This window comes from Nerophis lumbriciformis, linkage group LG03, assembly GCF_033978685.3.
Source record: "Nerophis lumbriciformis linkage group LG03, RoL_Nlum_v2.1, whole genome shotgun sequence".
NCBI lineage: Eukaryota > Metazoa > Chordata > Actinopteri > Syngnathiformes > Syngnathidae > Nerophis > Nerophis lumbriciformis.
In genome coordinates this window covers 8,802,512-8,827,929 of record NC_084550.2, presented here as the reverse complement: position 1 = coordinate 8,827,929, position 25,418 = coordinate 8,802,512, and the positions used below count along the sequence as shown (strand labels likewise).

The 25,418-nt window shown below is 39.4% G+C and overlaps 1 protein-coding gene across 6 annotated transcripts in view; it reads left to right on the top strand.

Moving 5' to 3' along the window:
* mlxip (MLX interacting protein) overlaps positions 1 to 10,686 on the top strand; it is a 59,335-nt gene extending 48,649 nt beyond the window's left edge. For 3 of the 6 annotated variants that reach the window (XM_061933075.2, XM_061933068.2, XM_061933091.2), the window contains exons 16-17: positions 3,482 to 3,611; positions 9,167 to 10,685. In XM_061933075.2, the coding sequence (XP_061789059.1) occupies positions 3,482 to 3,611; positions 9,167 to 9,294 (258 nt within the window). In that variant the 3' untranslated portion in view covers positions 9,295 to 10,685. Of the gene's footprint in view, positions 1 to 3,481; positions 3,612 to 9,166 lie in introns of all 6 variants that reach the window. The other 3 variants (XM_061933106.2, XM_061933098.2, XM_061933083.2) reach the window with 2 other exon arrangements.
* Positions 10,687 to 25,418: the final 14,732 nt, after the last annotated feature.

Here is a 25,418-nt window from a genome sequence, read left to right as displayed (position 1 = left end):
CTTAGTATTAAAACTTGACAAAAGTATTGGGACACTTAGGACTAAAACTTGACATAAGTATTGGGAAACTTCAGACTACCACGGGACAAAAGTATTGGGACACTTAGGACTACAACTGGACAAAAGTATTGGGACACTTGGGACGTAAACTGGACAAAAGTATTGAGACACTTGGGACGAAAACTGGACAAAAGTATTGGGACACTTGGGACTAGCACTTGACAAAAGTATTGGGACACTTAGGACGAAAACTGGACAAAAGTATTGGGACACTTAGGACTAAAACTGGACAAAAGTATTGGGACACCTACACTGGACAAAAGTATTGGGACACTTAGGACTACAACTTGACAAAAGTATTGGGACATTTAGGACTAAAACTGGACAAAAGTATTGGGACACTTAGGACTAGCACCTGCCAAATATGCGGGCCCGACCAACGCTGCTTGCAGCTTTAATTAGACTTGATTTCCATCCTCAGTACTTACTCAAAGATCTGACGAGAACGTTGATGACGAGAGATGTCACACACTCCAAGTCTAAGGCAGTAGGAAAAGTTCTGGCTTCTGTTGAGTTCACAGAATGAACCACTCTTTTTACAATAAGAGCCCCATGAATCTCCATTACCTTGTCAACTTATAGTCAACCTATAGTTTTGTACTGCATATTGTTGCAGAAGTAACCAGATTGTAACACTGTCCCATACTAGATTATATGGTCATCACTGGGCCACATTTCTATCGCCCATAAGGCGTTTTCTTTGCATCGCTGCACAGTTCAGTTAAGTTTCAGTTCAGTTTCAGTTTATTTCGAACATGCATACGATACAATGTAATGCAGCACATACCACAGCAATTTTATCCAATTTCCTTGTTCTCTGTCACAGAACATTGAACAAATAAATAATAAATAAATAGTGTACCATAGTAAGCAAACAAATATTGAATACATAAATAATCTTTGTCTCAATAAAAAAAAAAAAGATAAGGGTTCAAGATGTTCATCATAATTCTTACTCTGTGTACTTTGTGAACACTTGTAGTATGAACAGTCTCTTAAGCTGAATCATATTGGTGCTTTGTTTGATTTCTTTGGTTAATCCATTCCATAATTTAATTCCACATACTGATATACAGTAGGGATGCAATGAGATAAATATTCACACACTGTTACTGTGATCAAAATTACCACGGTTATCATTATCACTATGGATGGTATTGTTAAATATCTTCCAAAAGTACTTCAACACACGCTGAAATATTTGAACCAGGTTTTTTCGTTTTTAAATAGATTGACACACGATATTCTTTCATTGTCAGCATAAATATTTATTATTGTTCTGGCTTCTAAGAGTCATTTTTATTTGAGTGTTTAAATGTGTTTATCTTCCGTTTTGATTTGTAAAGGTTTTAGTGTTTTTTTAATGAAAGACGGGATTTGGGTGCATCACTTCTGGTTTGTGTGGCGTTACGCAAGTTCACTTCCTGTTGCCATTATTCCTTCGGGTATAGATCGATCACTCCATACTAAGATAGCACAGTCTGTAGGTTCAATGTACACAATTGAACCGTTTAGTTGCTCAGACAGTTTATATTGGGATATGTCGTTTTTTTAATGGTGAAATACTTTTACCCCTTACTTTTTTTACATTTGTTTGAGTTTTTTAGACATATACAATTGCTATTGATACAATACACACATGTATTTATTTGTTTTTCGGACAAAAATGTATTTATTCCATTTTGGAATAAGGCGGTAACATAACAAAATGTTAGGGGAAGATAGAGGACAAATGAAGCGCTGTGAATACTTGCTGGATGCACTGTAAATGTTGCTGGTGTGGAATCTTCTGTTTCTCCTCTGTTATGCGGGGTCCCACAGAGATCACTTTCAGGTCCATTCCTTTAAAGAGGAAACCTGCCGCCTCGGTGCAGCCACTTTTTACATGTGGCATGAAGTGATTGTATTTGGACCCAGTCCAAATACAATCTGTGAGTCCTTCCCCCTTGACCTAGGACCCAATCCAATCCAATCCACTTTATTTGTATAGCACATTTATACAACAGAAATGTTTCCAAAGTGCTGCACAGCAATATTAAAAACAATATTCAAATATTATCCTTAGCTTCACCAATGACTGAATAAAAACAAAAAAATAAATAAATATAAAACCAATATAAAAATAAATATGATTAAAAACGATTTTAAAGGGTAAAACCAATTAAAACAATAAATAGAAATCACAATTTTAAAAACACGGAGGACCACACAACTCATGTAGTGTTAAAAGCCAAAGAATAAAAGTGGGTCTTAAGCATACTTGCCAACCCTCCCGATTTTTCCGGGAGACTCACGAATTTCAGTGCCCCTCCCGAAAATCTCCAGGGGCAACCATACTACCGAATTTCTCCCGATTTTCACCCGGACAACAATATTAAGGGCGTGCCGTGATGGCACTGCCTTTAGCGTCCTCTACAACCTGTCGACGCGTCCGCTTTTTCACCATACAAACAGCGTGCCGGCCCAGTCACATGTTGTATGCGGCTTCTACATACACACGAAAGTGACTGCAAGACATACTTGATCAACAGCCATACAGGTCACTCTGAGGGTGGCCGTATAAACAACTTTAACACTGTTACAAATATGCGCCACACTGTGAACCCACACCAAACAAGAATGACAAACACATTTCGGGAGAACATCCGCACTGTAACACGACATAAACACAACAGAACAAATACCCAGAATCCCTTGCATCCCTAACTCTTCCGGGCTACAATATACACCCCCGCTACCACCAAACCCCGCCCCCCCAAAAGTTTGAACATGGAGGGGCAGAGTGTTACAGAGCTTAGGGCCGACCACAGAGAAGGCCCTGTCTCCCCTGGTTTTAAGTTTAGTCTCGGGCACCACGAGCTGGAGCTGGCTCTCGGACCTCAGAGCGCGCGCAGGATTGTAAATTTGGATGATGTCCGAGATATAATGAGGTGCCAGTCCATGTAAAGCTTTAAAAGCAAACAGCAAAGTTTTAAAATAAATTCTAAAATGAACAGGGAGCCAGTGCAAACTCTCAAGAATTGGGGTTATATGCTGGCGTTTCCTGGCCCCTGTTAAAAGTCGTGCTGCCGCGTTCTGGACTAACTGCAACCGGGAGAGAGTTTTTTTGGCTAATGCCAGCATAAAGTGCATTGCAGTAGTCCAGGCCACTTGAAATAAAAGCATGCACGACTTGTTCAAAAAGGTTAAAAGATAAAAACGGTTTTACCTTTGCCAAAAGACGAAGATGATTAAAAACACGATTTTAAAACGCCATTGACTTGTTTGTCAAGTTTAAAATCGTTGTCTATAGTGACGCCAGCTTCAATTCCCCTGGAATTGAAGCTGGGTTTTTGTCGAGATAGGGATTTTAAAAACCAAAAACACATCTCTTAAAAAATTCAGTGTTGTCGTGTTAAGCCTTGACGTCACGCTCCCTCAGTTCAGCGCCATCGTCAAGCCTCTCTTCGAGTCCTTCAACAAGATGGTGTCCACCACCAGCCTAGCTGAGCTTCGCAGGACCACGCTGGAGTGGCTGGAGCGCCACTGCTCCCTCATGGCGCTCAGACCAAGTGAGTTCACTGTCTCTGTCTCACACACACACGCATGCGCCAATGCTAATACTGAATGTGGCTAAAAAAAAAGCATTCCCTATAATTGTTTAATCCTACATGCCTACATGGTGGCAAATAAACTACATTACCGTATTTTCCGCACCATAAGGCGCCCTGGGTTATAAGCCGCGCCTTCAATGAACGGCATATTTCAAAACTTTGTCCACCTATAAGCCGCCCCGTGTTGTAAGCCGCATCTAACTGTGCTAAAGGAATGTCAAAAAAACAGTCAAATAGGTCAGTCAAACTTTAATAATATATTAAAACCAGCGTGATGTGGGCGCGCATGGAATCGTATATCAACATGGACGAAGCTGCGTGAAAAAAGCCACCCAGCCTCTTCGCGTAAACTTAAACTTACCTTAACCACTCGCTCATCTTTTCTTCATCCATCCCTTCGAGTTAGCTTTTATGATGACGCCGGCTGGAAAGGTCTCTTTTGGCAAGGTCTTCCTTTTGAATATCACCATGGGTGGAAGTTTCTGGCCATTAGCATGGCAAGCTAGAACCACAGTGAAGGATGACTTCTCATTCCCTGTGGTGCGAATATTCACCGTACGTGCTCCCGTTGTATCCACAGTGCGGTTCACAGGAATATCAGTTGCTGTGAAATAGTAATCCGTGTGCGGATGGAGAGATTGCGTCTTTTCATGAACCGGATCCCTGTCGCTTTGTAGGAGCCATTATGTGCTCTTTACAGATGTAAACACACAAAGGAAATGATAATATCCGCGCGCTTTTTCTTCTTCTACGCGGGCGGGTGGTTGCTTACAGTAGAAGAAGAAGCGCTTCCTGTTCTATGGGGGCGGGTGCTTACCTTGGCGGTTGCTTGCGTAGAAGAAGAAGCGCTTCCTGTTCTACCGGGAAAAAAGATGGCGGCTGTTTACCGAAGTTGCGAGACCGAAACTTTATGAAAATGAATCTTAATATTTATCCATATGTAAAGCGCACCGGGTTATAAGGCGCACTGTCAGCTTTTGAGAAAATGTGTGGTTTTTAGGTGCGCCTTATAGTGCGGAAAATACGGTACATACAAGTGTTGTAGGTCTAGGAAAAGCTAAGCATGCAATTACTGGGATGTTACTGTATATAATATATATATATATATATATATATATACATATATACCGTATTTTTCGGAGTATAAGCCGCACCGGAGTATAAGTCGCACCTGCCGAAAATGCATAGTAAAAAAGGAAAAAAAACATATACAAGTCGCCAAACTATGAATAAAAAACTGCGGCTTATAGTCCGAAAAATACGGTATATATATATACTGTGTATGTATATATATATATATATATATATATATATATATATATATATATATATATATATAATATAATATAATGACAATAAAGTCCATTCTATTCTACTGACGTCACGTCCGGCTCACGTCCCGCCCATTAAATACACGCGGTGCTCAATTTAGCTTTGTATTCAATGGGTACCAGGCACCATTTAGCCTTTCTCGATGAAAAATGCCCTATACTTGCCTTGTTTTCGGCTGTACAGAACGTTCAAAGTGCGAAAAGGATAAACGTTTCCTCAGAGTTTCTCGAGAGGTAATCAAAAATGGAGGGAGCGTTCAATATTTTACGAAACGTCGAGAAAAGCAGCACACACTCCAGTCCAAGGGAGCAGAGGCAGAGAATGTATGAGTTTGCAGGGATCACTTTGGTAAAGATTTGTTTCATATACTTTTAAAGTTGATTATTTCCCAATTACCGTATTTTTTGGACTACCAGTCACACCGGCCGAAAATGCATAATAAAGAAGGAAAAAAACATATATAAGTCGCACTGGAGTATAAGTCGCATTTTTGGGGGAAATTTATTTGATAAAAGCCAACACCAAGAATAGACATTTGAAAGGCAATTTAATATAAATAAAGAATAGTGAACAAAAGGCTGAATAAGTGTACGTTATATGAGGCATAAATAACCAACTGGTATGTTAACGTAACATATTATGGTAAGAGTCATTCAAATAACTATAACATATAGAACATGCTATACGTTTACCAAACAATCTGTCACTCCTAATCGCTAAATCCCATGAAATCTTCTTCCTCGGTGTCGCTTCTAAACAACTCTGCCAACTCCAAAGGTAGACAATGCGCCGCTTCCTCTTTTATCGGTATGTCGCTATATTTTACGGTAATGTGTTAATAATTTCACACATAAGTCGCTCCCGAGTATAAGTCGCACCCCCGGCCAAACTATGAAAAAAACTGCGACTTATAATCCGAAAAATACGGTAAGTATTATCTTGATATTGTTTTTATTTGTTAAACACATGTTTGGTACGAGTGTTTCAAAAAGCATTAACTCGGCGAGTCTAAATAAAAGAAAGCAAATGTGAGCAAAACCTAAAAGAGTTGAGCTTTCACCAAATGGCAACAATAATAAATGAAACATTCAGCACATAAACAATGTTGACATCTATAGTTACATTTTGATAAAGACGGGGAAAAAACACACTACTCACAGTGGCTAACAACAACACTGCTGTGGTGATTTGAATGAGCACCGGAGCTCGATCAGCCCGCCTACAATGGATGTGCTGCCAGGCACAAAATGGGTGGATGAAACATTGTACACCAAAGCGTATTTTTATTCAAAGTTTGTACAACGAGGGGTTCGTAAATCGAGGTTCCACTGTTATTAGGTAGGGGTGTAACGGTACGTGTATTTGTATTGAACCGTTTCGGTACGAGGGTTCCGGTTCGGTTCGGAGGTGTACCGAACGAGTTTCCACACGGACATATTAAGTAGCGTAACGCACGTTGTGTAAACCAGTCGTCCCCAACCACCGGGCCGCGGTAATAATTAAAAAAAATAAAGAAAAGGTTTTTATTTTTTTATTAAATAAACATAAAAAACACAAGATACACTTAAAATTAGTGCACCAACCCAAAAAAAACTCCCTCCCCCATTCACACTCATTCACACAAAAGGGTTGTTTCTTTCTGTTATTAATATTCTGGTTCCTACATTATATATCAATATATATCAATACAGTCTGCAGGGATACAGTCCGTAACAAACACCCCCCCCACACCCCCACCCCCCACCCCCCCCAGGTCCGTGGGACAAATTTTCAAGCGTTGACCAGTTACAAAAATGTTGGGGACCACTGGTGTAAACAATGCACACCGAGGCACAACACACGGCATCCTAGCAGCTAACGGGCTACAATAGTCTGACCATACATCCTCTTTTCACCGGACATGTCCTCTTTTGCGGAGCTGTCAGGGCGGAGTTTCTTAAATGCCTCAAATGTCCGGCATTTTGAGTTAGGGTTGCATGTATTTTCAATGTACGTTCAGGGTTAAAAAGGGGTTAAAAACAAAACAAATTGTGTGCGCAGCAGCATTCTTGAGGGAGGGGCAGAGACAGAGAGAGAGAGAGTTATGATAAACGCGCATGCGTCGCCAGGCTCTGCTTTTTATCCATAGATTTATCACATTAAATTTTTTATTATCTATAGCAGGGGTGTCAAAAGTGTGCCCCGGAGGCCATTTGCGGCCCACAGCTAATGTTTTAAAGGCCCACGGCACATTCTAAAAATACTATTAAAATAAACAAAAACATAACAAAAGTGAAATAAAAAAGCGTAAAGGTTAAATGTAATTTAGAAAAAGTTGCAATGTCGACTAATAAAACAAAGCTGTTTTTTCTTTCTTTCAAACTGTCATTGCTCAAAACATAATATTGAATCAAAATCAATGTTATTATGAATTATTGACCTATCCAAGGTTCCTATTACTTCACATCAAATATTCCACTAAGAAAAATATTTTTGGTGGAAGATTTTGCAAATTTGGTAAATAACTAACCCAAAAATTTATATTTTGTTGTTTTCTTACTGTACCGAAAATGAACCGAACCGTGACCTCTAAACTAAGGCTGAAACGACGATTACGTAAATGCATCGATGCCGTTTTTGTGCGTCGACGCGTCGCATACCTTATTTCCTTGAATAGCCGCCGGGGCGCTAATTAATTTAAAACCTCTTCTCACTCCTGCGCTTACCAAAAGGTGTGGGGTAAATTTAGGCCTGCGCTTATAAATTTGAGTGATGTAAGGATACCATCATGAAAAGCACATTTAATAAAAAAACGTTAATATGGTCTTACCTTTACTTATGAGTCCATGCGCAGCTGCTTCTGATCAAAAGCATTGATAACTTGTATACAGAAGTCTTCCTTATCTTTCTTCAGTTTGAAAAGTCTCTCTGTCTCGATGGAGATATTCCTTTAATTATTACCTCCTGCTTCCATTGAAAGTCCAGTTTAGAAAACTGTTTTATTTTAGATATGTAATCCTCCATGTTAAAAGTTCAAGCAAACGATCGCTGCTCACTCTTGTGGCTTGTTGTCTTCTTCTGCAGTACCGGTAGTCGCAAAAAGGATCACTAGCGCCCTCTACCAGCAGGAGGCGGGAGTCATTTAATGACTCATATTTGACACACGCAGCTACGGTATATTAATAAAACATAGCTGCTTACTGTTCTTTTTAGCATATTCAATAGCTTGGACCTTAAATCCTACTGAATAGTTCTTAATCTTCTTCCCTTTATGCGATTTCAAATGATTGAAATCTGCCTCCTCCATTTTGAAAATGATGACAGTTGAAGTGTCACTCATGACGTGACGAGTTTGACCCGGCGGAAGTTCTAGACATGCGCCAATAAAATTAATATTTTGCGAAACGAGTTTGATCCGGCGTTAATCCTGAGCCGGCGGTAAGGCCAAGCATGCGCTAATTATTTTGCGAAACGAGTTTGACCCGGCAGTAATTCGAGGCATGCAAATACTATATACCCGGCGCCAATTCAAGGAAATACGCACTTTTTTGTATTGGATGCTTATCTTAATTTTTGCACATTTTAAAGCAAAATAAGCAATAATTTTACTCTCGAAGTGCTTATACTATTGCAGAATATTAAGATTTGCACTGTATGTTTATTTTATATTTGCACATTAAAAAGCAAATAAGCTACTTTTAATTTTGTTAAAAGTTTTAAATGTTTACATTGTTACAGAATATTTTGTCATGTTGTGGTCAATGTTGACTGAGTGGCCATACTTTTTTTTTTGTAAATAAAAGCCATGCCTTTTGAAAAAACTGGCCTACATTTATTTTTTCATCTTCATTTTAAATAAGAAAATAATCGGTAAAAGGAAAAATAATCTATAGATTAATCGAAAAAAATAATCTATAGATTAACCGATTAATCGAAAAAATAATCTATAGATTAACCGATTAATCGGAAAAATAATCTATAGATTAATCGAAAAAAATAATCTATAGATTAACCGATTAATCGAAAAAAATAATCTATAGATTAATCGATAGAAAAATAATCGTTAGCTGCAGCCTTACTCTAAACCGAGGTACGTACCGAACCGAAATGTTTGTGTACCGTTACACCTCTAGTTAGCTTTATGCAAATGTAGGACGGTATCAGATAGCATGTTGGCTAAACGTGGGCGCGTCTCATTCCAGTGGTCCGCAGCACCCTGTGCCACCTGAGCACCAGCACGTCCATCCTGAGCGACCCCTCCCTTTTGCCCAAAGAAGCCATCGAGGCCATAACGTGCGCAAACGTCAGGCCTCCCTCTCAGGCCAGGTGATGACGCTCTTCATCATCATCATCATGGACGACTTGCCACGTCTTCCTCATGCTCACAGGAGGCCTTATTTTTTTATCGTAAGTTGATTATGTGTTGGTATTGAGCCGTGTATTAGCGTGAGCGCACCACGTTTGCCTTGTGTGCTGCGGACAGTGAACAATATTTCAGTGACGACTGAAGGATGCGAACAACGAGCAGCAAATTGTTCAAAAAAAAAAAAAAAGAAATGCAGACGTTCAGGAGTTTTGTACAAGTAAATTGTTGTTTTGAATGTTTTTTTCTTCTGTCCTTCACATTTGGCTTGCTCAGCCTTTTTTCTGGTGAGCGACTTGAACTACAGCCCTCATAGGGAGCAGTGAAATTACAGCAATACAAATTCTATACACACGGAGGCAGAACATTACCATGACGTTTTGGCATTGTACACGTAAAACAGAACGCAGTACGCAAATATTTTTAAGATTGTGTTTTTCAATGTCAGTCTTCTGATTTGTTCCTTTTTTTTCCCATTTCGGCAGTGCTTTGGCACGTGAGGGGGCTTTAAACAGGCTACTTTTTATCCTCGGCAGCACGGCGGTACAGGGGTTAGTGCGTGTACCTCACAATACGAAGGTCTTGGGTTTGATCTTTCTGTGTGCATGTTCTCCCCGTGACTGCGTGGGTTCCCTCCGGGCACTCCGGCTTCCTCCCACCTCCAAAGACATGCACCTGGGGATAGGTTGATTGGCAACACTAAAAATTGGCCCTAGTGCAGTGGTTCTTAACCTGGGTTCGATCGAACCCTAGGGGTTAGGTAAGTCGGCTTCAGGGGTTCGGCTGGGGTCAAAACACACCCGACTCAAAACTTCTCCCTATTGGTGTATTACGGATACGGCAACAGGTTTGCAGGTGTGTAATTTGTTGTGAGTTTATGCACTGTTGTTGGTTTTGTTCTTTGAACAAGGTGATGTTCATGCACGGTTCATTTTATGCACCAATAAAAAAACATGGTAACACTTTAGTATGGGGAACATATTCACCATTAATTAGTTGCTTATTAACATGCAAATTAGTAACATATTGGCTCTTAACTACCGCATTTTCGGAGTATAAGTCGCTCCGGAGTATAAGTCGCACCTGCCGAAAATGCATAATAAAGAAGGAAAAAAACATATATAAGTCGCCCTGGAGTATAAGTCGCATTTTTTGGGGAAATGTATTTGATAAAAGCCAACACCAAGAACAGACATTTGAAAGGCAATTTAAAATAAATAAAGAATAGTGAACAACAGGCTGAATAAGTGTACGTTATATGAGGCATAAATAACCAACTGGTATGTTAACGTAACATATTATGGTAAGAGTCATTCAAATAACTATAACATATAGAACATGCTATACGTTTACCAAACAATCTGTCACTCCTAATCACTAAATCCCATGAAATCTTATACGTCTAGTGTCTTACGTGAATGAGCTAAATAATATTATTTGATATTTTACGGTAATGTGTTAATTTCACACATAAGTCGCTCCTGAGTATAAGTCGCACCCCCGGCCAATCTATGGAAAAAAAACTGCGACTTATAGTCCGAAAAATACGGTAGTCATTATTAAGTACTTATTAATGCCTTATTCGGCATGGCCTTATTATAACCCTAACCAAATAACTCTAAATTAAGTCTTTATTACTTAGAATATGTTCCCCATACTAAAGTGTTACCAAAAACATATACCGTATTTTTCGGAGTATAAGACTCTCCGGAGTATAAGTGGCACCGGCCGAAAATGCATAATAAAGAAGGAAAAAAACATATATAAGTCGCATTAGAGTATAAGTCGCATTTTTTGGGGAAATGTATTTGATAAAAGCCAACACCAAGAATAGACATTTGAAAGGCAATTTAAAATAAATAAAGAATAGTGAACAACAGGCTGAATAAGTGTACGTTATATGAGGCATAAATAACCAACTGGTATGTTAACGTAACATATTATGGTAAGAGTCATTCAAATAACTATAACATATAGAACATGCTATACGTTTACCAAACAATCTGTCACTCCTAATCGCTAAATCCCATGAAATCTTATGCGTCTAGTCTCTTACGTGAATGAGATAAATAATATTATTTGATATTTTATGCTAATGTGTTAATCATTTCACACATAAGTCGCTCCCCCCGGCCAAACTATGAAAAAAAACTGCGACTTATAGTCCGAAAAATACGATAGTCATTATTAAGTACTTATTAATGCCTTATTCGGCATGGCCTTATTATAGATAGATAGTACTTTCTGTCAGGCTTGTCCCTGACAGTTTGACTGTGTTTTAGTTTTTTCTCTGCGTTTGTCTTAGTTTTCTGTCAGCGCTTTTATTTTGTCTTCATTTCCTGATTGTCTCCCTGAGTGCTGCTTCCCCTCAGCTGTGGCTGATTGGCACCTGGCCACACCTGGTGTCAATCAGCCAGCTGCTATTTAAACCTGCCTTCTCCTCCAGTCAGTGCTGGATTATTGTCATTCCTACTTGTCGATGCTAGTGTAGCTGTAAGCGGTAGCGGTAAGCTATTTATGTCAGAGTTTGTAGGTGACGAACCCCAAGATGCAGAGAAGGCAAAAGGCATTGTGCGGGAAAACATGATTTAATGTTCATAAAATAAAGGAAAAAACACAAACCAGGAACTAGGAACAGGAAACAGGATGCCAGGAAAACAGGAACTGGAAGACGAGGAACAAAAAGACAGCAAGCTACAAACATCTACAATAAATAGCTTACCGCTACCGCTTACAGCTACACCAGCATCGACAAGTAGGAATGACAATAATCCAGCACTGACTGGAGGAGAAGGCAGGTTTAAATAGCAGCTGGCTGATTGACACCAGGTGTGGCCAGGTGCCAATCAGCCACAGCTGAGGGGAAGCAGCACTCAGGGAGACAATCAGGAAATGAAGACAAAATAAAAGCGCTGACAGAAAACTAAGACAAACGCAGAGAAAAAACTAAAACACAGTCAAACTGTCAGGGACAAGCCTGACACTTTGATTCCTTCAGGAGAGTTCCCTCAGGAAAATTAAAATAAAAATTCCAGCAGCAGTGTACAGAGTTGAGATCAAATTTTAAAAGTAAAAATTTAAATAATGGGGGTATAAATGGAAACAAAATAGAAAAATGCAACAATGAGAATAAAAATGTAACAGTAAAATAAGAATATAACAAGAGAAACTAGGCAGTAGTGACCATGTTATGAAAAAGTATTGCACTCTTATTGTTTTGCATCTCCTGTCATCCTAGTACCCCCCAGAGAGGAGTTGTACAGTCTAATGGCGTGTGGGGACAAAGGAGTTTTTTAGTCTATTAGTCCTGCACTTGGGATGAAGCAGTCTAGCACTGAACAGGCTCCTCTGGCTGCTGATAACGCTTTGCAGAGGGTGACTGGCATCATCCAGGATGCTCACTAGTTTTTCCACAGTCCTCTTCTCTGCCACCGTCACCAGTGAGTCCACTTTTATTCGCATCGTAGAACCGGCCCGCCTGATCAGTTTCTCCAGTCTGGAGCTGTCCTTCTTAGATGTACTGCCCCCCCAGCACACTACCATGTAGTACAGAACACTGGCAACCACAGACTGGTAGTACATACTACATACCTACTCAGTGGCCTAGTGGTTAGAGTGTCCGCCCTGAGATCGGTAGGTTGTGAGTTCAAACCCCGGCCGAGTCATACCAAAGACTATAAAAATGGGACCCATTGCCTCCCTGCTTGGCACTCAGTATCAAGGGTTGGAATTGGGGGTTAAATCACCAAAATGATTCCCGGGCGTGGCCACCGCTGCTGCCCACTGCTCCCCTCACCTCCCAGGGGGTGATCAAGGGTGATGGGTCAAATGCAGAGAATAATTTTGCCACACCTAGTGTGTGTGTGACAATCATTGGTACTTTAACTTTAACTTTAACTTTTACATCCACAAGAGTTTTTTACAAATGTTGAAGCAGGAAGTACAGCCTGCTCTGTTCTTTCCTGTAAAACTGGTCCGTGTTAACAGTCCAGTCCAGCTTATTGTCCACCCACACCCCGAGGTACTTGAATGAGTCCACGGTCTGTATATTATAACCCTAACCCTAACCAAATAACTCTAAATTAAGTCTGTGTTACTTAGAATATGTTTCCCTAGTGACCAAATAACTCTAAATTAAGTCTGTGTTACTTAGAATATGTTCCCCATACTAAAGTGTTGCCAAAAACATATAACTTTGTCTTGAATTTGAAAAAAACTAAACATTTTATTTTTCACTAAAGAAGGGTTCGGTGAATGCGCATATGAAACTGCTGGGGTTCGGTACCTCCAACAAGGTTAAGAACCACTGCCCTAGTGTGTGAATGTGAGTGTGAATGTTGTCTATCTGTGTTGGCCCTGTGATGAGGTGGCGACTTGTCCAGGGTGTACCCCGCCTTCTGCCGAAAAATCTGAGATAGGCTCCAGCGACCCCAATAGGGACAAGCGGTAGAAAATGAATGGATGGATGGAGTTTCTATCCTGTTGCTGTAGTGGCTTCCAAAAGCTACTGACAGCGGAGGGCGCTCTTTTGTAAAGCCACTGCTATTAAGTTTAAAGTAGAAAACTGAATGTGAAGAAAAAAATTGAAAATGTTGGACATGTGAAATAAGAAGACTGAAACTGAAAAATGATATCAAAAATATATTGTATTTATTTAAATGTCTGTATGGGGTTTTTTTTCAGTGTCGGTATTTTTCTTCTTCGAGATGCCAAAACTGAATGGCAATGTTGTACAAACACCGTTTCCATTTGAGTTGAGAAATTGTGTTAGATGTAAATATAAACGGAATACAATGATTTGCAAATCCTTTTCAACCCATATTCAATTGAATGCACTACAAAGACAACATATTTGATGTTCAAACTCATTAACTTTATTTTTTTTTTGCAAATAATAATTAACTTAGAATTTCATGGCTGCAACACGTGCCAAAGTAGTTGGGAAAGGGCATGTTCACCACTGTGTTACATCAACTTTCCTTTTAACAACACTCAGTAAACGTTTGGGAACTGAGGAGACACATTTTTTAAACTTCTCAGGTGGAATTCTTTCCCATTCTGATGTACAGCTTAAGTTGTTCAACAGTCCGGGGGTCTCTGTTGTGGTATTTTAGGCTTCATAATGCGCCACACATTTTTAAAGGGAGACAGGTCTGGACTACAGGCAGGCCAGTCTAGTACCCGCACTCTTTTACTAAGAAGCCACGTTGATGTAACACGTGGCTTGGCATTGTCTTGCTGAAATAAGCAGGGGCGTCCATGGTAACGTTGCTTGGATGGCAACATATGTTGCTCCAAAATCTGTATGTACCTTTCAGCATTAATGGCGCCTTCACAGATGTGTAAGTTACCAATGTCTTGGGCACCAATACACCCCCATGCCATCACAGATGCTGGCTTTTCAACATTGCGCCTATAACAATCCGGATGGTTCTTTTCCTCGTTGGTCCGGAGGACACAACGTCCACAGTTTCCAAAAAAAATTTAAAATGTGGACTCGTCAGACCACAGAACACTTTTCCACTTTGTATCAGTCCATCCTAGATGAGCTCAGGCCCAGCGAAGCCGACGGCATTTCTGGGTGTTGTTGATAAACCGTTTTCGCCTTGCATAGGAGAGTTTTAACTTGCACTTACAGATGTAGCAACCAACTGTAGTTACTGACAGTGGGTTTCTGAAGTGTTCCTGAGCCCATGTGGTGATATCCTTTACACACTGATGTCGCTTGTTGATGCAGTACAGCCTGAGGGATCGAAGGTCACGGGCTTAGCTGCTTACGTGCAGTGATTTCTCCAGATTCTCTGAACCCTTTGATGATATTACGGACCGTAGATGGTGAAATCCCTAAATTCCTTGCAATAGCTGGTTGAGAAAGGTTGTTCTTAAACTGTTCAACAATTTGCTCACGCATTTGTTGACAAAGTGGTGACCCTCGCCCCATCCTTGTTTGTGAATGACTGAGCATTTCATGGAATCTACTTTTATACCCAATCATGGCACCCACCTGTTCCCAATTTGCCCGTTCACCTGTGGGATGTTCCAAATAAGTGTTTGATGAGCATTCCTCAACTTTATCAGTATTTATTGCCACCTTTCCCAACTTCTTTGTCACGTGTTGCTGGCATCAAATTCTAAAGTTAATGATTATTTGCAAAAAAAAAAAAGTTTATCAGTTTGAACATCAAATATGTTGTCTTTGTAGCATATTCAATTGAATATGGGTTGAAAATGATTTGCAAATCATTGTATTTCGTTTATATTTACATCTAACACAATTTCCCAACTCATATGGAAACGGGGTTTGTAGTTCCACATCCAGACAGGCCATGTACAGTACACTATCTATGTGTGAAAGTCATTTTTTTTCTACCTGCATGGAGTCCTATGTGGAGGCTCGTTACAGCTGTTTTCATTTTGTTCCTGTGCAACTTTCTGATGTCAATCAACCTCTCTTTTTGTTGGTGGTCTCAGGACAGCACTGGTGAGTGCAAGTATTTGAACAAGTGTAGTCCGAAGCAAACATGGTGACTTCTTCAACAATACACCTTCTTGTTTTATGTTGAAAGTGCATTTAAGTCACAGCAACATCAGGCGAGGCTTTTCGCTCGGACTTTGTATGCAAACAAAGTCACAGTGACAATGATGGTTTACAATGACACTTGTACTTTTGCATCATTTCTTTTAGTAGCCTCCTATCTTTTTTATAGTGTTGTCTACTGTGACACGATTTGTCTTTTCTACTGCAGGACAATATTCTGCACACGTGTTGATAGTGACTTTCATTTCTTTAAAAGTCAACGTTTTCGTACACTGAATCCTTTTCTTCCGAAGTTCCCAAAATGTCTTCATGCAACAAGATGCCTTAAATTGTTCTGGATGGCAATAAAAGCAACAAAAACAACCCCTAAAGTTTGACTTTTTAGTGCAGACCTGGGCAAATTAAGGCCCGGGGACCACATGCGGCCAGTTGAGCTTTTCAATCTGGCCCGCCGGACATTCCCAAATAATTGTTTTCGATGTTTAAGATGGAAAGTGTAGTTATGTTTTCTAATGACCGTAAGTCTTCAACTATACTAAGTCTTTCAATGCTTGGAATCTGCATCATATATTAGTTAATATGTTCATCTAATTAGTTACTATGGTCATCTAATTAGTTACTAAGAGATATCTCAGATTGTAGGTGGGGTTTTTTTCACTATGTTTGTTGCATTCTGGTTGTGTTTCGGTTGATTGTAAAATATGTTGTCAATATTCAGTGTTTTATCATTAATAGCCATACTTGCCAACCCTCCCGGATATTCCGGGAGACTCCCGAAATTCAGCGCCTCTCCCGAAAACCTCCCGGGACAAATTTTCTCCCGAAAATCTCCCGAAATTCAGGCGGACTCAGGTCCTCCACAATATAAAAAAGCGTACCTGCCCAATCACGTTATAACTATAGAATGATGGAGGGCGAGTTCTTGGTTTCTTATGTGGGTTTATTGTTAGGCAGTTTCATTAACGTCCTCCCAGCGTGGCAACAACACACAACAACAGCAGTCACTTTTTTGTATACCGTAAAGCAGTTCGTCTGCCGTAAACAGCAATGTTGTGACATTCTTAAACAGGACAATACTGCCATCTAGTGCATTTGATGAAAGCACTTTTGTGCGTGCCACACATCAATGCATCATCAGAGAGGGTGTTCAGCATGGTTAGAAAAATAGTGACAGAGAATAGAACAAGGATGGGCAATTCAATCCTTAACTCAACAATGAGTAGATGAGTGTTATGTGTGTGTATATGTGTAAATAAATGAACACTGAAATTCAAGTATTTATTTTATGTATATATATATATATATATATATATATATAGCTAGAATTCACTGAACGTCAAGTATTTCTTATATATATATATATATATATATATATGAAATACTTGACTTGGTGAATTCTAGCTGTAAATATACTCCTCCCCTTTTAGCCACGCCCCCAACCCTGCCCCCGACCACGCCCATCCTCACCCGCTCCCCCCACCTCCCGAAATCGGAGGTCTCAAGGTTGGCAAGTATGTTAATAGCTAATATTGTAAATCCCACATTCTTTATTTTCATGTACATTCTGGGTGTCTCATTCAGTAAAAAAATGTCAAATTCCATTCCGTTTTTTAAGGCGGTCTGTCATAATGTTTTTAGCTTTCAATCATTATTGTGAGGTTTTGTATTAGTGTTCCTAAAAATAGATATACCGGCCCCCAGACACACTTTTTTTTTATCTAAATCTGGCCCCCCGAGTAAAATAATTGCCCAGGCCTGTTTTAGTGCATTCTGAGTTCGGACACTTTCCGTGTTTCTAATCCAAAACCTAAACCTACGCCAATCTGAGATACTGGAAATCCTAACCAACTTATTTCAATTACTAATATAACAATGTAGTAAACATCGTACATGTTTGTTGCATTATCTTTGTATTGACTCGCAATTTATCAGATGGGAAATTCCGTCTTGGCAGATTCACACGAGGTTTAAATTCTTGACTCCCTGCCAGGAAGGAAGGAAAGTGTAAAAATTTATTTTTTATTTTTAAAGTAATGGGGCTACCCGTGGCTTACTCACCTCACCATTGAAGATATAAATAAACACACATTAGTCAGTTCTTGATATAAGAATAAATAACTGTATAATTAGTTTAGTGTTTTACTGATCAATGAATAATGCTGTAATTTTAAGTGATTTAATTGCATAACTTATTAGTATTTTTCTGTATATTTAAAAACATACACTGCAAAAAGTCATTGTCAAAAATAAGAAAAAAAATACAAAAATTAGGGGTATTTTATTTTTAACTAAGCAAATTTATCTGCCGATAGAACAAGAAAATTCGGCTTGTCAAGACTTTCCAAAACAAGTAAAATTAAAGCTGCAAGCAGCGTTGGTCGGGCTCGTATATTTGGCAGGTGCTAGTCCTAAGTGTCCCAATACTTGTGTCCAGATTTAGTGCTAAGTGTCCCAATACTTTTGTCAAGTTGTAGGTGTCCCAATACTTGTGTCCAGTGGTAGTCCTAAGTGTCCCAATACTTTTATCTAGTGGTAGTACGAAGTGTCCCAATACTTTTGTCCAGTTTTAGTCCAAAATGTCCCAATACTTTTGTCCAGTGTAAGTGTCCCAATACTTTTGTCCAGTGGTAGTCCTAAGTGTCCCAATACTTTTGTCTACTTTTAGTACGAAGTGTCCCAATACTTTTGTCCAGTTTTAGTCCTAAGTGTCCCAATACTTTTGTCAAGTGTAGGTGTCCCAATACTTTTGTCTACTTTTAGTACGAAGTGTCCCAATACTTTTGTCCAGTTTTAGTCCTAAGTGTCCCAATACATTTGTCTAGTGGTAGTCCGAAGTGTCCCAATACTTTTGTCAAGTTGTAGTCCTTAGTGTCCCAATACTTTGGTCCAGTGTAGGTGTCCCAATACTTTTGTCCAATTGTCGTCCTAAGTGTCCCAATACTTTTGTCCAGTTTTAGTTGTAATTGTCCCAATATGTGTGTCGAGTTTTAGTCCCAAGTGTCCCAATAGTGTTGTCCAGTTTTCGTCCAAAGTGTCCCAATAAGGGAGTCCTTATACAATGGGCCATGCGGGCCCTAATTAGCTGACCTCAATTAACCCCAAAATACCTTAAAATAAGTATATTCTCACTAATAATAAGTGCACTTTTAGAAAAAAGAGACCTTTTTGCTCAATATGTTGAAAAATATTCTTAAATGAAGTAAAAGCTAGTGCCATTATCTTGACATAATGATATGTCAAGATAATGTTTTTTTTTTTCATGCTTGAAGTAAGAAATGATGACTTTAAAAAAGTAGTTTTATACTTGTGAGTGTTGATGACACAGCTTTGCAACAGTTGATATTCTAGTTTCAAGCATGTTTTACTCAATATAGGTCATCAAATCTCAGCAACAAGCTGTAATATCTTACTGAGATCATTTAGGACCAAAACACTTAAAACAAGTAAAACACTCTATAACATAAAATCTGCTTAGTGAGAAGAATTATCTTATCAAACAGAAAATAAGCAAATATCACCCTTATTTGCATACTTGCCAACCTTGAGACCTCAGATTTCGGGAGGCGGGGGGCGTGGTCAAGGGTGGGCGGGGCATGGTTGGGGGCGTGGTTAAGAGGGGAGGAGTATATTGACAGCTAGAATTCACCAAGTCAAGTATTTCATACATACATACATACATACATATATATATATATATATATATATATATATATATATATATATATATATATATATATATATATCCTGAAAATATGCAAACAAAACTGTGTTTAGATAATTGATACTTCAAACTTGCATAAATAAATATTTAGGAATATAACATAACTTGGCTTCTGAGAGCTTCAAAATGTAATGAATAAAATGCTAAAGTTGTTGATAAACAAGCAATTATTTTATTAATTAAATATGGTAATTTTAAATGAATTATGATCATTTCAAATTAATTATTTCAAATATGTTTATTTTATTGTATAATTCTATGGCTGGATGTAATAAGGAGTCAGAAAAAATACAAATAAAAATACAATTAATTTTGATGTTTTTAGCAAAATATAGTAAAAATGTATTTCGTTTTTTTTATTTTTTTTATTAATAAATTTATTTTTAGGTAAGATAAACATAATAATACAATTTATCTCTAGTCTGGATGATTTAGTTCTTGTCACCCTGTTGCAGAGGTGGGTAGTAACGCGCTACATTTACTCCGTTACATCTACTTGAGTAACTTTTGGGATAAATTGTACTTCTAAGAGTAGTTTTAATGCAACATACTTTTACTTTTACTTAAGTATATTTATAGAGAAGGAACGCTACTTTTACTCCGCTACTTTTATCTACATTCAGCTCGCTACTCGCTACTAATTTTTATCAATCTGTTAATGCACGCTTTGTTTGTTTTGGTCTGTCAGACAGACCTTCAAAGTGCCTGCCTTACTGGTGACGTTTCACTTCGTTCCACCAATCAGATGCAGTCGCTGGTGACGTTGGACCAATCAAACAGAGCCAGGTGGTCACATGACCTGACTTAAACAAGTTGAAAAACTTATTCGGGTGTTACCATTTAGTGGTCAATTGTACGGAATGTGTACTGTACTGTGCAATCTAATAATAAAAGTTCCAATCAATCAATCAAAAGTGTGAAGGAAAAAAGATACTTTTTTATTTCAACCGCACGAGGACGTTCCTGTCTTCACAATAAAAGTGCCGCTCCATCGCGCCTGCGCTTTCAAAACAAGAGTCTCCGAAAGCCAGCGCAAACAAGCTAGCGAGCTACGGAGTTTGACGCCAATATATTTCTTGTAAAGTGTATAAAAACGAATATGGAAGCTGGACAAATAAGATGCCAAAAACCCACCACTTTCATGTGGTATTAGACAGAAAGGAGGAACTTTTCTTCTCCTCCATTTGAAAACGTGGACGTTATCATCACTACTGTCTGATTACAATCAATGCAAGTCATCAGAATCAGGTAATACACCAACTTATATTCTTGTCTTCATGAAAGAAAGGAATCTATATGTTAAACATGCATGTATATTCATTAAAACACCTTTAACATGTAAACAAAAACAGCAAAATAAATACATATAAATTATATAATGTATATATCAATGTATATGTATGTATGTATGTATGTATGTGTATATATATATATATATATATATATATATATGATATGAGTGTGTATGTTACTCATCAGTTACTCAGTACTTGAGTAGTTTTTTCACAACATACTTTTTACTTTTACTCAAGTAAATATTTGGGTGACTACTCCTTACTTTTACTTGAGTATTAAATCTCTAAAGTAACAGTACTCTTACTTGAGTACAATTTCTGGCTACTCTACCCACCTCTGCCCTGTTGTCCTCCCGTCGTGAAAAAAGGCTGTCCTCACTCAGGTCCGCATGGAGCTGGAGGGGGCGTGGCCTCCAGCTCCGGCTGAAAATCGGGAGATTTTCGGGAGAATATTTGTCCCGGGAGGTTTTCGGGAGAGGCGCTGAATTTCGGGAGTCTCCCGGAAAATTCGGGAGGGTTGGCAAGTATGCTTATTTGAGATATTTCATCTTACTTAGATTTCAGTTTTTGCAGTGTATATACTAAATAAATATTTTCATTATTTTTTTCAACGAGAATACAAATGTTATCGTTGCAATTTATTGTAATATTGCATGTCATTATAAAAAAATAAATAAAACATAACATCAATAGATTGAATAAATATACTTTGTCAATAAGATAACAGCAAAAAGTGTGCAATAAATATAAATACATTATTGATGTACAGTAAACGGTGTTGGTTCTAAGAGCAATTGGGTTGTGAGTTTGTGAAGCCCTCCATCCACTGGCGGGTGGAGGAGATGATTTGGAGGCCGCGTTTTTTCAACATATAGTCATGAGTTGCGGGCAGCTCTTTATGACAGTGACTTGGCGCCGACATGGCGTTGGGGCGTGGTGCCGTCAACTCCAACGCGGCTCTGAACTGGATGTGAAAAGCTTTGACGTTGGCCAGCAGCTCGTCTGTGTGTTGCTGATGCTGCTTCCTGATGATGGCGGGCAGGTAGTTGTCCAGGTAGTCGCTGATGGAGAAGATGGACTCCTGGACCTTGGCGCTGGTGTTCACCACAGGGATGGTTATTCCACAGATGGGCTCCAATATCTTCAGCTTGTATTTTAATGGCGGGTTTTCGTTGTAAATGTGTTTGATCTAAAGGTGAGAGTCAAAGTACATCTGTCAGTACAGGATACTCGATAGTCCTAACCTGAATGTCAATCCCAATTCTAACCAAAACAAGAACCCAGACTGTTGGAATAATTGTTTCTAAATTATCAGAAAAACTTTGTATTACATTGTGTTCCTGACAAGAAGACAAAAGGCTGTCTTTTGAAACCTACCAAGAGTAAGGCTCGTAAAACTCCACTGTGTAGGGGGGTGGGAGGCAAGATTGTGTTCTCTCATGTATGGTAATCAACAGAAGGATGTTGTTCTGGCCCAAGGACTTCAAAGCGGAGAGAACCAAGGATCTGCCCAATTTCCAGACGAACTCTTTTTGACGTATTTTACCAACTCTTTTTGAACTATTTTACGACCTCTTCTTTTGAACTGTTCGGTAACCAAAGGCAACGCTGTTTACGACCCACTTCCCTCTGGAAGCAACTGTGGTCAGGTAGGGGGGAGAAAGTCAAATAAAGAAGGAGTGCAATCTTTGGGCAGAGCGTGTTTATTTGACTTTCTCCCCCCACCTGACCACAGCTGCTTCCAGAGGGAAGTGGGTCGTAAACAGCGTTGCCTTTGGTTGTTTATTTGACTTTCTCCCCCCACCTAACCACAGCTGCTTCCAGAAGGAAGTGGGTCGTAAACAGCGTTGCCTTTGGTTACCAAACAGTTCAAAAGAAGAGGTCGTAAAATAGTTCAAAGAACTCTTTTTGAAGTATTTTACGAACTCTTTTTGAACTATTTTACGACCTCTTCTTTTGAACTGGTCGGTAACCAAAGGCAACGCTGTTTACGACCCACTTCCCTCTGAAAGCACCTGTGGTCAGGTGGGGGGAGAAAGTCAAATAAAGGAGGAGGAGTACAATCTTTGGGCAGAGCGTGCTGAGGCACTGTAAGAGGTTACAGGTCGACGGCGACTCTCCTCAATATATTGAGTCCAAATTGAATTCTGTCTCTGTTTGATTCTTTGCCTCCTGTCTTGTTTAATAGATGTCATCAGTGTTTGAACCTGACACAGACCTTAACCGTAGAGTCAAAGTACATCTGTCAGTACAGGATACTCGATAGTCCTAACCTGAATGTCAATCCCAATTCTAACCAAAACAAGAACCCAGACTGTTGGAATAATTGTTTCTAAATTATCACAAAAACTTTGTATTACATTGTGTTCCTGACAAGAAGACAAAAGGCTGTCTTTGAAACCTACCAAGAGTAAGGCTCGTAAAACTCCACTGTGTAGGGGGGGGAAGCAAGATTGTGTTCTCTCATGTATGGTAATCAACAGAAGGATGTTGTTCTGGCCCAAGGACTTCAAAGCGGAGAGAACCAAGGATCTGCCCAATTTCCAGACAAACTCTTTTTGAAGTATTTTACTAACTCTTTTTGAACTATTTTACGACCTCTTCTTTTGAACTGTTCGGTAACCAAAGGCAACGCTGTTTACGACCCACTTCCCTCTGAAAGCAGCTGTGGTCAGGTGGGGGGAGAAAGTCAAATAAAGAAGGAGGAGTGCAATCTTTGGGCAGAGCGTGCTGAGGCACTGTAAGAGGTTGCAGGTCGACGGCGACTCTCCTCAATATATTGAGTCCAAATTGAATTCTGTCTCTGTTTGATTCTTTGCCTCTTGTCTTGTTTAATAGATGTCATCAGTGTTTGAACCTGACACAGACCTTAACCGTAGAGTCAAAGTACATCTGTCAGTACAGGATACTCGATAGTCCTAACCTGAATGTTAATCCCAATTCTAACCAAAACAAGAACCCAGACTGTTGGAATAATTGTTTCTAAATTATCACAAAAACTTTGTATTACATTGTGTTCCTGACAAGAAAACAAAAGGCTGTCTTTTGAAACCTACCAAGAGTAAGGCTCGTAAAACTCCACTGTGTAGGGGGGGGAAGCAAGATTGTGTTCTCTCATGTATGGTAATCAACAGAAGGATGTTGTTCTGGCCCAAGGACTTCAAAGCGGAGAGAACCAAGGATCTGCCCAATTTCCAGACAAACTCTTTTTGAAGTATTTTACTAACTCTTTTTGAACTATTTTACGACCTCTTCTTTTGAACTGTTCGGTAACCAAAGGCAACGCTGTTTACGACCCACTTCCCTCTGAAAGCAGCTGTGGTCAGGTGGGGGGGAGAAAGTCAAATAAAGAAGGAGGAGTGCAATCTTTGGGCAGAGCGTGCTGAGGCACTGTAAGAGGTTGCAGGTCGACGGCGACTCTCCTCAATATATTGAGTCCAAATTGAATTCTGTCTCTGTTTGATTCTTTGCCTCTTGTCTTGTTTAATAGATGTCATCAGTGTTTGAACCTGACACAGACCTTAACCGTAGAGTCAAAGTACATCTGTCAGTACAGGATACTCGATAGTCCTAACCTGAATGTTAATCCCAATTCTAACCAAAACAAGAACCCAGACTGTTGGAATAATTGTTTCTAAATTATCACAAAAACTTTGTATTACATTGTGTTCCTGACAAGAAGACAAAAGGCTGTCTTTTGAAACCTACCAAGAGTAAGGCTCGTAAAACTCCACTGTGTAGGGGGGTGGGAGGCAAGATTGTGTTCTCTCATGTATGGTAATCAACAGAAGCATGTTGTTCTGGCCCAAGGACTTCAAAGCGGAGAGAACCAAGTATCTGCCCAATTTCCAGACGAACTCTTTTTGAAGTATTTTACGAACTCTTTTTGAACTATTTTACGACCTCTTCTTTTGAACTGTTCAGTAACCAAAGGCAACGCTGTTTACGACCCACTTCCCTCTGAAAGCACCTGTGGTCAGGTGGGGGGAGAAAGTCAAATTAAGAAGGAGGAGTGCAATCTTTGGGCAGAGCGTGCTGAGGCACTGTAAGAGGTTACAGGTCGACGGCGACTCTCCTCAATATATTGAGTCCAAATTGAATTCTGTCTCTGTTTGATTCATTGCCTCTTGTCTTGCTTGATAGATGTCATCAGTGTTTGAACCTGACACAGACCTTAACCGTAGAGTCAAAGTACATCTGTCAGTACAGGATACTCGATAGTCCTAACCTGAATGTTAATCCCAATTCTAACCAAAACAAGAACCCAGACTGTTGGAATAATTGTTTCTAAATTATCACAAAAACTTTGTATTACATTGTGTTCCTGACAAGAAAACAAAAGGCTGTCTTTTGAAACCTACCAAGAGTAAGGCTCGTAAAACTCCACTGTGTAGGGGGGTGGGAGGCAAGATTGTGTTCTCTCATGTATGGTAATCAACAGAAGGATGTTGTTCTGGCCCAAAGACTTCAAAGCGGAGAGAACCAAGGATCTGCCCAATTTCCAGACGAACTATTTTTGACGTATTTTACCAACTCT